At 41.7% G+C, this 13,721-nt stretch overlaps 1 protein-coding gene and 1 long non-coding RNA gene across 3 annotated transcripts in view; one reads left to right on the top strand and one right to left on the bottom strand.

The window, feature by feature from the left end:
• Window positions 1–585: 585 nt before the first annotated feature.
• Window positions 586–11,675, bottom strand: bcl6ab (BCL6A transcription repressor b). The gene is given in 13 exon segments (XM_071206283.1): window positions 586–1,898; window positions 2,524–2,661; window positions 3,014–3,144; window positions 3,367–3,534; window positions 3,623–3,750; window positions 3,837–4,033; window positions 4,035–4,181; window positions 4,183–4,241; window positions 4,244–4,330; window positions 4,333–4,592; window positions 8,836–9,057; window positions 9,297–9,468; window positions 11,627–11,675. Coding segments are annotated over 13 exon segments (1,884 nt in total). The 5' UTR covers window positions 11,658–11,675; the 3' UTR covers window positions 586–1,754.
• Window positions 10,884–13,721, top strand: part of LOC117462467 (uncharacterized) — a 23,434-nt gene continuing 20,596 nt past the window's right edge. Inside the window, exon 1 of one of the 2 annotated variants that reach the window (XR_011644799.1) lies at window positions 10,884–10,903. This is a non-coding gene — a long non-coding RNA (uncharacterized lncRNA). Of the gene's footprint in view, window positions 10,904–12,015; window positions 12,191–13,721 lie in introns of those variants that run through there. The other variant, XR_004553822.2, reaches the window with a different exon arrangement.

Here is a 13,721-nt window from a genome sequence, read left to right as displayed (position 1 = left end):
AAAACCCATGCAGGCTGTGGCTTTCACCCTAATCAGCCACCAGGAGGCGCTGGACATCACTAAATAATTTGAACAGGTATTTCAAAGTTATTTTCAGTCAGTTGAAGTTTAACAGGGTAAATAAATAAGGAAATTCATTTCTAAAATGAAGGAATATTTTTGACAGAATATAGAACATTTAACATTTACTAGGCTATATATAGGCCTACATAATAAAAAAAAAAATCGTTAAAGGTGGGGTATGTAATTTGTTTCAGAAACACTTTTTGTTATATTCCATGGAATGCTCTTAACATCCCGATAGCAATGAATATATTAAATGCTTTGACAATAAATACATACAAAAAACGTCATCTGTGGAAGCCGTGGTGAGCTGGTTTCTCCGAAATTACCTACCTCACCTTTAAATGTATATTTTTATATTTTAAGTCTACATTTTTATTCTTTTGACTTTTTCAGTATTTATGTTTTTAAAAGCACCGGCTAAATGTAATGGAATACATGCATTCATATATTTAGACTGCAATTTATAGTTTTTATTAATTCATCATTTGTTTATGCAAGAGTTTATTTATTCTTGTCCTCTTTTGTCTTCCGTATATATTCCAATATCCACACATACAAAGAAGAGAATCAACTAAACAAGTAGGTATTCTATTTATGAGACTTGTGTTTTGTATAAGAGTGAAAACACAAGTCTACTTGAAAACAATGAACACGGGCTACATAATACATTTTTATTTTCATGTATCATATATATATCATCTGCAGTTACAAAGACATTTGCTTACATATTACTAATATTCCTGAGCGTTTTTTTTAGCTTGAGGCCTGGTGCTTCTGCATCATAAGAGCTACACTCAACACAATCAGCTTTCAAAACAAAGAGTACCAGCCATGCGTACACATGACAACAGGGCAACGCATACCAACAGCAGTTCATAACGACCAGGTGGTCAGCGTTCTAACACATTAGTAGTTAGACTGACGGTAGCGAATAGAGAAGCGTGAATGTAAGGCACTTGAATACACTGCTTTGTACGAGTGCACTGTAATACACACGGTAAGACACATCACACTTGAATGATCCAGCTGAATCATTGCAGCACCAAAATGTAATTGAATACAGCGAAGAAAAAGTATAAATAGCAAGTGCAGAGTCTAACAAAAATTTCAACAAGAAAGAAAAAAAGAAAAGTATGAAAATATATGAATTACAGCATTATGTCATGAGCACGTGCAAAATACCAACAGGCTAGAAATGATTGAAAAATATGTACATAGCATTTTTTTTAAAACATGAAAATAAAATACGTACCACAAACTACCAAACGGTAAAAATAAAAAGCTCTTGTTTAAGCAACAAATGTAACGTAAATATATTCGTACTCTGCCGGCAGATGGCAATCTGAAAATATATATTATCTTATTTACATAAAAACAAATTGCGAAAGTGTGATCACATTACTGGGCAAATTCATACCGTTATGAAAGCAGAACTGTAACAGTGATATCTCAGTCCGAACGGTGGGACCGTCCTTCAATGCTGCTTACATTCACATTCAAAACGTACATTCTGTTAAGACATTCACATGGAAAGCATACACTTCTACAATCTTTGAAATACCAAACGGAAATGTGCATCATTTACAAATGCATAAAGGGCAAACATATATCATATTTATGTTTCTGTTTGAAAAAATATATTTGTACAGCACCGCTGTAAGAGAAAGGGAAATGACAGGGGGGGGTTCTCAGCAGGAGTTCACCAGGCCCGTGAGGATGTTGCTGGGGGTCCTGCGGTACTGAGCCTTGGTGTTGGTGACGGCACCGTGCTTCTGCCGCAGGTGAAGCCTCAGCTGACTCTTGTGTCTGAAGTGAAGGTCGCATTTTTCACACTGAGAAAAAAAAGAGAACATTTGTACGTTTGAAAGGGTTCTTTCATGCTCATTGTCAGCTTCACATCAGCATGCAGTGTCTCCACTGGGACATGTCTCCACTGGGACACGTCTCCATGCTTTCATGTTCTAAAGCTCTTTATTTGTCTCATACTGCCTGTGCTGCAGCACCTCTTTCACCCTCTGTCTAAAACCAGAGCCCAGTCTGCTCTGATTGGTTATCTGGCCGGCTATGTTGTGATTGGCCAACTGCTTAGAGATGTCACGCCCCTTAGCCTATCACGTGCAATATGTCTGAGCACTAGCCGATAGAAGTGAGAGTGTAACATTGTGATGTCAGTATGTTACGGAACTAAACAAACAAGTCCAATGGAGGCGTTTCAGGGGGGGAGTGTGTGGGAGAGAAACTCCCTCTGGACGCACAACAGCTGATGGAGCACACTTCAGCAAAGAGAAAACCTGGAGATGCATTATGTGCCCGCTTTAAAAAGGCAGATTCGTCCCCTACAGCTACAGGTGCTCTGCAGGATTACCACTCAGGATGTCATACTAATGATAGGCACCCAGGGGGAAGCTCTCAGTTAGCTCAATGGATAAGGAGGCAGCCGCTGAGGAGGAAGCTTACATGATAAGGCTTCTCTCCGGTGTGAATGCGCATGTGGCTCTTGAGCGTCTGCAGGTGGCGGAAGTGAGTTCCACAGATCTCACAGGGGTAAGGCTTCTCTCCGGTGTGGATTAAGACGTGGGCGCGGAGATGGGCCACCTGTGGGAACAAATATATATACTTTAAACATGAAGTCTTTCTTAGGATTCCCATTAGCATTGGCTATTCTTCCTGGGGTATACTCACATACATTCAAACACATTACACACTATAGCATAGTATATATACAGATCTTAATGCTTCTCCCCGTGTATCTTTCACCTGCGTGTTTGAATCCATTTGTTGTTCTTATCCCCTCTATTTTCCCTATTTAAGAAATCTATCTCTCTGATAAAAAGAATCTGGCCCAAAATATATATTTTTTCAAAGCTATTGGTCTTAGAGCCCATTTCGAGTTGCAAGTATCTTTTGATTTGTTTCTAAAGTCATTAGATTGCTTTGTTTTCTTCACCTGGACAAATCTGGAGCCGCACGTCTCGCACTTGTATGGCTTTTCTCCCGAGTGGATGCGGGTGTGTGTCTTGAGATTTGCTGGCCGGTTGAACTGAGCGCCGCAGATGTTGCAGTGGTAAGGCTTTGCACCTGGAAGCACATGATGAACGATGAATATAACAGTCACACATGTAAGGTCAACTTAAAGTGACTTTAAAGGCACAACATGTCATGTCCTGCCACTAGGGGGCCCTCAATCAAAACAATAACAAAGATGGAGATTGGGATAAAATAATGACATAACACAACAGCTATATGAAGGCTTTTTAACGCAGAGATGCTCCACAGTACTTAACATAATGTTGCTCTCACCGGTGTGAACGGTCTTGTGGCTGGCCAGGTTCCCCTTGTAGCGGAAGGCGGCCTGGCAGCAGTCACACTTGTATGGCTTGTCACTGTGCACCTGGGCCATGTGTTCTTTCAGGGAGTCCTCCTCCGTGAACTTGCAGTCACACCCGTTGCAGAAGTAGATGTTGCTTTCTGCACAAAGAAACAATAACAACAATGACATGTTAGCACACCTCCATGGTTTTGTTTTGAAATAATCCTAGTGTTGACAGCCACCTACCGCAGCCGGAGGAGGAGTACTCTGAGTGCAGCTTGGTGGTGTCCTCTCTGCTGTAAGAGTCCGGAGAAAGGTGGCCGATATCTAGGCACTGCGGGCTGTCGCAACCACAGGAGGAGCATCTGCGGTAGCTGCGGGTAGAAACACAACCACACAGTTAAATAAGTTGCGACCACAGAAGAAACACCATATCATCTTCTTATGTTCAGTGTTGTACCTGATGCTGCTGCAGGTGCTGCTGCTGCAGCTCTCCACGCTCTGAGCCGTGTGGATCTCTTCTCTGTGCTCGCCGGCCGCCTCCTCCCCCCCCTGCGCCTCGCCTGCTGCAGCGCTCCTGCAGGGGCTCAGCGTCGGGGACATGGGCGTAGCTTCAGCGCCGCCTTCCCGGCTCTCCTTATCGTTCTCGTCTGGAGTTTTGGTTCATAACGATCAGCTTGTACTTCTTCCAGTTGCGGGCCTTGGTGTCATTGGAGCATTCTGAGGACTGTCTTAGGCTCAGCGCTGCGTTCCTGCTGCTGTTGGACTCGGTCGGCGAGTTTGGCTGGCAGTCGGATCGGAGGGGGGCTTTGAGGGCTGCAGATCACTCCTTTACTAAAACCATGGGGCAATCTTGGGCAGCCGTTTCCTCCATGGGGGATATGGACCTCTGGGGGAAACTGGGGTGGGAGAGCATGGTGGTGGACTCGCTGTGAGTCACCTGCGAGCACTTTGCTGGGCCCCTCCTCTGGGAAGGTCGCTGAGCTGGTGGGGGCCTTCAAGCTTCGTAGAAGGAAGCTGGGAGTCGCCGTAGACGTGATAGGAAGCGGAGGTGTTGATCCCCCTGAACACATTGGGGGTATAGCCCTTGCAGTCCTGGAGCGGGGACGGGAGGATGTTTCTGAAGTTTGGCTCGTTGTCTTCAAACGTCCTCAAAGTAAGGACGTCCTCGGACAGATGTGACGAGCAGATCTCGGCCTCCTCAATCTGATGGCTGCTGAAACAACAACAAAGAGCGATACATTCATTTATAGTATTGAATAGTTAAACATTTATTTTCTTGCTGTTTTTCTTTATTCAAAATGTATTATTATTTATTGTAATTATTTTAGTTAAGTAAAGTAATTCTTTATGCTTTTATTTGAAGGCGGTTTTGGGCCCCGTGTGACAGGTGGTGGTGGGATTGGTGCACCGAAATGAGCCACTTGTTAGTTACCAGGGAAACACAGGAAGAGCCGCAGTTGAGACCACTGTCATGTTGGTCCTGCGCAGGGTCGGGTTGGAACGGCGTTACGTAATCAGAATACAAACATCAAGTAACTGTATTCAGCTCGCGTTACATTTGAAAACGAGTAATCTGATTACAGTTACTTTCGTAAAACCTGAAGTGAATACATTTTGGATTACTTATTGGAATTATTGGTGGAAAGATTTCCTCTCAACATTTAATATTCATTACTAAAGGTACAGCCGAATCATCACAGCGCACAAAACCTATTACTGCGCAGATGGACCAAAAAAGCGTTGGAAATAAAATCGCGGGTCCACTCGCTCAGTGTGTGTGTGTGTGTGTGGTGTGTGTGTGTGTGTGTGTGTAGTTAAAACACCGGTCACTCTTTAGCCTTATGATTCTGAAGGTAAGCACAGCGAAGGCGGTGCGTGAAAGGCGGTGCGTGAAAGGCGGTGCGTGAAAGGCGGTGCGCGCTCCTCTTCTCAGAGGCTGAGTAACCCTCCCGCTGCCTCCTGGCGCTGCAGAGATGTCATGAAGTGAAGGAGGTGTTCCTTCTATAAAACAGCTGCGGGAAGCAGATACTGTGAGAGTCACAGACAGACATGAAGGGGGGGGGGGGGGCGTAGTGGTGCAGCAGGTCTGTGAGGTAGGGGGGGGGGGCTGATTGTTGAGGGCTTTGTGAGTAATGAGGAGGACTTTAAGTTGATTCTTTGACGGACGGGGAGCCAGTGGAGGTTCTGGAGGACGGGAGTGATGTGGTCTCGGGAGCGGGTGTGGGGTGAGGAGGCGGCAGCAGAGTTCTGGATATGTTGGAGTTTATTGAGGAGGTTGGATGGTATGCCGTAGAGCAGGGGTCTTCAACTAAAATTCAACGAGGTCCAGTTAGAGAAAATGTCCCCATGCAAAGGTCCGGAACATCAAAATGTCTAAGTTACTTTATGAATTAGTGTGATATATATTGAAGTGACCTGTAGCTTTATCAACGTCTGCATGTAATCAACAACTGACTGCCAATCAAATAAAGAAAGTACAAAAACAACAATAGGTATTGTAAATTAACATTACTTAAAACTGTGGATCTGTGTAATGTTCCTCTCGGGGCTGCATTTACAAATAAAATAGAGAAAATAAATAAAATAGCTTTTGAAAATATGTGCATCTTAAAAGTGCTTAATTTTAGATAAATAAAATAAAGTGTAGCAGCAGCTTGAGTTTCCCTTTTTCTTTGTTAACCGTTTCACATTATGACCTAACAGTTTCAGACGATTATAGAACAATATCAGTCTTTACACATCATAACAATTTAACAGTTTCAACAGTTTCTCTTTCTTTCCCTCTTATATTGCAGTCCCTCACGTCGCTTTTTTAATTCAGTGAGAGAATTGAGCTGGAGATTGTCCTGCCAGGAGTTTACATCTGGGCTGAAATGGTGTCAGGGCCATTCTCATACACATGCAGGTGCTCATTGGTTACAGTGATGCAAACACAGGTATGGTGAAAAAAGAGAGAACTATTCGAAGCAGAAAAAAAAAACAGCGTAATATACCATCTGACAAAGGGCCTGTGCTATAATGCTTCAATTAACTGGCTATTCTTTATAATATACTCAGATCAATAGGAGACAGAGGTGTTAAGTTATAAATCAAGGGATTTTATTATCTTTTACAGCAGGGGTGGGGAACCTTTTTCCTTTCAATTTTACAACATCCTCCGAGGGTCGTACAAATTATTGAACTCAACCTATGCTTAAAAAAACTAAACTCACAGCCCATTCATTTGGCCTTTCTTTCATGCTGTGCAAAGAAAAAGCAACCTCTTAATCCAGATATCTCACCATGACTCTCGTATGCATGCATGTGCACGGTGTGGCATGACCACCAAAACAGAAAGATATGGACACAAGATGTGTGCAAATGTATTTAGTATCCTATCCATGTGAACATGATTTAAGTGTGGGGGGGGGACCTGACCTATTTTTTTAAATATTGAAGTTAAAAGCATCAATCTGGTACACTTTGAGAGCAACATTAAGAGATCTATGGATACATCTCTCAACACCCATATGAAACAGAACTGTAAGCATATTTTTCTTTTTGGATATTTACAAATCACTCCCCTTTTAACTCTATTCTTGTTATTTTTAACAACTTTTTTGTTACTTGTCATATAGTATTTTAATACCTGTTTTCATTTAGTCTCATTAATAACTACATTGATCATATCAAGGTGTGCCTAACCTCACTGAGCTGAGGTTATTTGAGCCTCTCAGGAGAGAGCTCTCTTCCACCTGGTTGTAGAAAAGCTCTTTAAATACGTTAGCATAGCTAGCTAACCAGATGCTAATAACAACAGATCGCCACTGTGCTTACAACTAAAGACACAGCCACGCAAACACTGTGGCATGTGTACGGCTCCTTATGGGTATTGCAATATTTGAAGAGCTGCAGCGGGGTTCCGGTGCTCTCTGTCAGCACTCCTTTCAGACGAGACATACCACGTGAAGACACGTTACGCTCGTGTTGTGTTCAAGGAACCTGTCCTTGGCCAGGAAAAACAGATACTCGCTTGTTTAATTATTTTTGCGGTCTAGATTTCTTCTTCTTTTTTGAAGTGAGAAGTTGTCCGTCAGTCGGACTGACGGACGGACTCCCCCCCCCACCCCCAAAACGAAAACTCTTCGGTTCTCCACAAATTACACAAGTCACCCAAATCAGTGTTAAAAAAGCGCGAGGCGCCGAACAATCCCCTATTAATGTATTGATTATAGCTCCGGGTCCGTATAGGTCGGCGTCGGCGTCTGGGTCCGGATCCGGACCGCGGTCCGCCTGTTGCTGACCCCTGCCGTAGAGGATGCTATTGCAGTAGTCGAGTCGTGATGTGATGAATGCATGAATCAGGGTTTCAGCAGCAGAGGAGGAGAGTGATGGGTGGAGATGGGCAATGTTTTTGAAGTGGAAAAAGGCGGTCCTGGTGATGTGATTTATGTTGTGGTTGAATTTGAGCTGACTGTCGAAGATGACTCCGAGGTTGCGGATGTGAGGGGGGGGGGGGGAGATAGAGTGTGGCTGTCAATGGTGAAGTTGAAATTCTGGATGTCTTTGATACGGGATGGGGGGGCCGATGATGATGATGTCTGATTTGGCACTGTTCAGTTGGAGATAGTTTGTTTGCATCCATGCTTTTATTTCTGAGAGACAGTTGGTGAGAGTGGATTGTGTTGTGGGGGTGATGGTTTTTGTTGAGATATAAAGTTGGATGTCATCGGCGTAGCAGTGAAATTGAAGGTTGTGGCGACGAATTATTTTGCCAAGGGGGAGCATGTAGAGGATGAAGAGGAGGGGGGCCAAGCACCGAACCCTGGGGGACACCTTGAGACAGAGGAGCAGTGGAGGAGGTGCAGTTGTTGATGTTGATAAACTGATGTCTGTCGGTGAGGTAGGATTTCAGCCAGGAGAGTGCAGTGTCAATCCGGTGCTTAAACTATAGCTCTACCCCCCTGGCCGAAATGTCCTTAAATTGAAGTCCGAGTTTGACATTTTAATTAATGTCCTGCCAACACTGGCCTGTTCTAAGCCGTGTCCCTCACTCCTCACATCCCAAGCTGCATCCCCAACAAGTTTATTATGTTGTTACATCGTTTCAGATGTTATGTTTCAGTTGTGCTCTTGATAAGCCATGAAAACAGTAAAAACACGTTCAGTTTCCTTTTGCTTTTTGTGTCTCCTGTTCACCAAAACATACCCATCTGTGATGGAAAAAGAAAGTAATCCAAAAGTAATCTAAAAGTAATCTGATTAAGACGCGTAACTGTAACTGTATTCGGATTACTTTCAGAGCCATGTAATCAGTAATCAGTAACTGATTACATTTACAAAGTAACCCTCCCAACCCTGGTCCTGCGTTACATCTTCAGTTTGTTTATTTGTTTCGCCGCTAGAAAAGTAAGTTTAACTCCAACTCGTTCATTTACGGAGATATTGCAGTGTGCCACATTCTTTGACTCATGTACCTGGACTGGATGAACCTGAGGCAGGTGTCGGCCACGTGCTCCATCTGGAGGTAGATGGCTGTGCTCATGGTGGCCTGGACCAGACTGTCCTTCAGGTCCAGACAGGACGTGTACATGAAGTCCAGCAGGATGGAGAAACCCTTGGCGTCCACTTTGGGGTCCAAGCCTATGGCACTTAGGTTGGCATTCTTGGGGTCCATGAAGACAGAGTAAAAGAAGCCACTGTAAGATAATAAAAGAAAAGGTGGTTCAGTGTTATTCAAGTTGTGAAATTAGATGGTGTGGTGGCGGTGTCAGGAGTAGCAGTTCTTCAAATACATCACACATTTAACATAAAGGCAGGTGGAAGGAAACACACCTTGTGATCGACTCAATTAAAATATAAGCTCTAAAAAAAAGCCCTTTATTGAGTACAGTCCATAGGTACTCATGCTGTCTGTGTCAGATCTGATAGTGCATACCTGCAGGCTACCAAGATGGCCTTGTGAGCGTGAAAATGCTGTCCGTCCACCTGTATGGCGACATCAGTCAGGATGTTGCGGCTGCGGAGGCGGTTGAAGTTGAGCAGGACGTCACCCGCATGGCGTGTGAATTGAATGCAGCCATCAGCAGTCATGGCCATGCTGTCGAAATCTGATGGAGGGCGAAAATCATAAACTGAGAGTGAGTTGCTGAAAGTGTTCTGGGTAGATGAATAATAATGCGGTTACATTGGCACCTACAGGGGCATCACTCAAGCAGATTCTCAGACAAAGGTAATTTTACTTAAAGTGTAATTTACCCATTGCTTCTTATTCTGAAATGTTAAAACGTTGTGTGGTTTTGTTTATTGTCACTCGGTCAGCTTTGGCCTTCAGTACTGACTTCAAACAGTAGATGGCGTGCTGAGCCATTTAAAATGTGTAAGAAATGTCAATATCATAGTAAACCCCAGCCTTCAGTATTTCCTCACAGAACAGTCAGTGCACAGTAACTAAGTACTTTTACTCTCAAGTACTGTACTTAAGTACATGTTTTAGTTACTGGTACTTTACTTGAGTATTTTAAATTCCCGCTACTTTATTATTCTACTCAGCTGCAATTCTAGGCAGATATTGTACTTTTTACTCCATACATTAATTATTCAGATGAATACCACAACATATGATCAACACATTATGATCTATTAGTGAATTTCACACAATATAGCCTACACAGAGTATTTAAGCTGCAACATTAAAGTTATGAAGACATTGATGCAACAATAATTAGAATACAATACTATTTTGTATTCTAAAATTAGCCATTGTAAGTAATTATTTTGGACTTGAAATATACGTTTCATGTTTGGACTTGAAATATATGTCAGTAACATTTTGAATGTCAAGTTTCTTTAACATAATAGACTAACAATACAAAAACGTTCACTTTGCATATTCTGCTACACTCAGTAAAGAATGTTAATAACCACAAATTAGCCTCACCAAAATCTGTTTTTGTAATAAAGCGTCAATTATACACGAATGAACAACATTCAATATAATAATAACCGCTTTTATCATGTGTCATCACCTCTGGCTTATTCGTGTGCAACATCAGCCAGATGCCTTCAAGGACTGACATCAAAACAAGCTTTGAAGCTAACAAGTGTCCTGACAGCGCCTCATCAAAGAGAGGCGCCATTGTAGAGAGAAAAGTCGAAGGGAGTTTCACTTAATATTTTTAATTAAAAACAAGAACAAATACGCAATGGATTTGCGAAAAAAAAACAGTGACTTTATCATTTCGAAGCGACGTAAAATACTGACAGAAATAATAATAAAACAAAGTATAGCTTAATGGCGGACTTCTTTTTAGGATAATCAGTTTGATATCGGTGTCCTCATGTGTACTCTGCGGTTCTCCCGCATGTAGCAGCGCAGTGCTGGCAGCCTGTGGGTTGTAAACGTGTTTGACGTTGAGCACATTCCGTCCTGACTGCTCGGATTAGATTGCGAGTACACAGAGAGGTTTCCTGTTCCCCCTGTATAAGTACAACACATCTAAATTAACCCACTAATACATGTACTCTTCTCCCGCCAAACGAACCGTGAGTTATCAGGGGGGGAAACTAAACTGCGACGGTGTGTTTTGGCAGGTTGTGATTCCAAGGAGTGGTTAGTTGTTGCTGCTTAACTTCTTTCGGCAGCGAGCCACCGAGCAGGCCAGCACAAGTTTAGAAACGGGGTTAAGTCAGGGGACGGCTTTAATTATGTGTCTCAAATGGTGTTTTCACGACGGAAGCTAATAAGGGAAATTCCTCGGTTTGCATATTAAACACTCGGTGTGATGAAAAGATTGTTTCAAGACATGAGAAAATGCGCAGAAAGAATTAGACGTCACAAAACCAGCCCGACTAGTCCTGTTGCGACACTTTTGCAGCCTCTATTGCCAAATGCTGCACCAAACACAACTATAAAAAGGTATACATGTATTCAAATATGGATAAATACTCAAACGGCTGTGTTAGTTAAAGGTTCACGTCACGAGGCTGCTGTTTGTTTTTAAGTGTAACGGCAGCTATTAATGTAATTACGTGACTAAATTAAACAACCTAAACAAGACACACTTCCGTTTAAAACAGTCAAAAGCAGTGCAGCTGTCAAAGTCATACATTAAATCTGTTAGTTCACTTCTGTCTAAAGATATCACAACATTTTCAATATATAAATAATGAAAAAATAATCATGCCCAGGAGCAGCCACAAGAGCAACTTGTACTTCACAACACTTCTGACCTAATGCTGAGAAAAAGGAAGGAAAAAAAAAGTCACCTTGTAAAAGTTTCCTCGAAACTCTGTGCATCACCAGTTCTGAGAATCCTGTTCTAAGAAACACAGGGGCTCAATTCTCGGAATTTCAACAGAGGACCGTACCATTATCTGCTAGGCGGGGGAGCTACTTATCCACATCTGTGTCATTTCCACCCTGATATCGTTAATATTGTGCACAACAACATTTATCTGCTCAGTAACAACTGCTTTTCACACTTGTTTATAGGGTTGGTGTGGAATATAACCGAAGTATAAGTAGTTTATTAGTGTATGTCGTAGTTAAATAATCTTCCCGTGTTGTGGAAGGGTCCAAGTGCAAGGTCAGCTGACCGAGTTATAAATACCGTGGGGAATATGAGAGCATGTTGTCGCTGTAAACCTGCCTGGGGTGCAACGAAGACTTGAGAAAAGTTATATTATCTTCTAGTATTTTGAAATATAATATTCCTGTTTTAGTTATTTGTTTTCTTCTTCATTAACATCTACCCACTTCGTCTTACTAGCTGCAGTTTAGCAGCCAGTTTAAGTTGCTATGTGGATTTAACTGTCTAGTAAGCAAAGATGGTAAGAAATACTGAGTTTTGTTACTTATAGTGGTTGTACTACAGTGAAGGAATACTCTGTTACATGTAGTAGGCCTACACGTTAATGTGCAATAATGTTAGCATCACACATTCTTAGAGTACCAAAACAAAAAGAATGCATTATTCAGAATGGCCAATTTCATAATAATAAATATAACTGGATTATAATTAGTGATCCATTAATGTGTTCACCATTGAAATGTTGCAGATGCTAAAAGTGGATCTAACTTAAAAAATGTTTTATTCTATATACTTTTACAGGTATCCTACTCCATTTACATAACTGATACTTTAACTGCAACACATTTATTTGATTGCTTTTTTATGTTATACAAGTTTACGTTGAAGATCTGGCAGTATGACATCCTAGTTTTAAGGTCATGCGATTGTGATATAGTGAGCAATGTGTGTAAGGGTAAGTCCTCAACTCTCCGAAAAGCTCACTTGCACTCGTCTGGTGTTCCCACCACTTCCTGTCCCACCGTCCCAGCTGTTTACTCATCCGGGTAACACACAATCCCAGATGTATACTTAATGAGGAAGAAGTCAACAAGTTAGAAACGTGCTGCTTTTGAATGAACAGCTGACAAGAAGTTCCTGGATAACACTCTCTGAATAAAGAACCGCTGTTGAGACAGACTGCTGTATGTTAATGAATGTGTGTAATGAAATGCTCCTATTCTGTAATCTGTTCATTGGTACGTAACCTCAGTGTAATAGTTTGTAATACGGTTGGCAGGCTTATTCTTCAGCTGAGTGCCTGTGATCATATTGCAATATATTGATAAATAAAATTAAAAAAAATGCTTTGCCCTAAATAATCATTCACAAATGTGTTAATAATCATAGATAAACTTTAAAGCTTGCCATTATATTTACTACCAGTATTACGGTTTACTGCAGTTCTACGCGTGTTTTGTCCAAGTGGTGTTGCCATACCTGCAGAAGCTTGACTCTGCACAGCAAATATTATGATTTTATTCTTACAAAATGACAACCTTATTTTCGTAATATTACTTTTTTCTCAACATATACAGCTTCTCGAAGAACACAGATATGTTTTGAGTGCAGCAAATTCTGAACTTGGGCATCAATCTTGCTTAAACACAAAGCTGGACAAAGTCTGGAAATGTATAAACAAATTGAAATGAATAAATACATTACTAGGGTGAAAAGGTGCCGGCAAGGTTTTACTTTCCCAAATGAAGGACACACAATGGGAAGGAAGTGTAAATCTTGTCTCCATGTACGCAGGGATAACGTAAAATATATGAATGCAATACATTTATCATGAAAGCCACTATATTTGATTATTTTTGGATGTTTTGAATTGTAACCTGGCGTATGAATGTGGTGTTAGCATGCAGGAATTGAAGCTCATACCCTGACGCCCTCTTAACCAATATCCCCCGTACACAAATGAAACCTATATTGGAACATTTAAAACAAATTATGAAGGGTTTTTTTTTCAAGAACAATTCATTCTGGAAACTATCATTGATTTCACCTCC

This window comes from Pseudochaenichthys georgianus, chromosome 17 (assembly GCF_902827115.2).
Source record: "Pseudochaenichthys georgianus chromosome 17, fPseGeo1.2, whole genome shotgun sequence".
NCBI classification, from domain to species: domain Eukaryota; kingdom Metazoa; phylum Chordata; class Actinopteri; order Perciformes; family Channichthyidae; genus Pseudochaenichthys; species Pseudochaenichthys georgianus.
The sequence above is the reverse complement of the archived record's forward strand: the minus strand, read 5'-3'. Positions and strand labels throughout refer to the sequence as shown.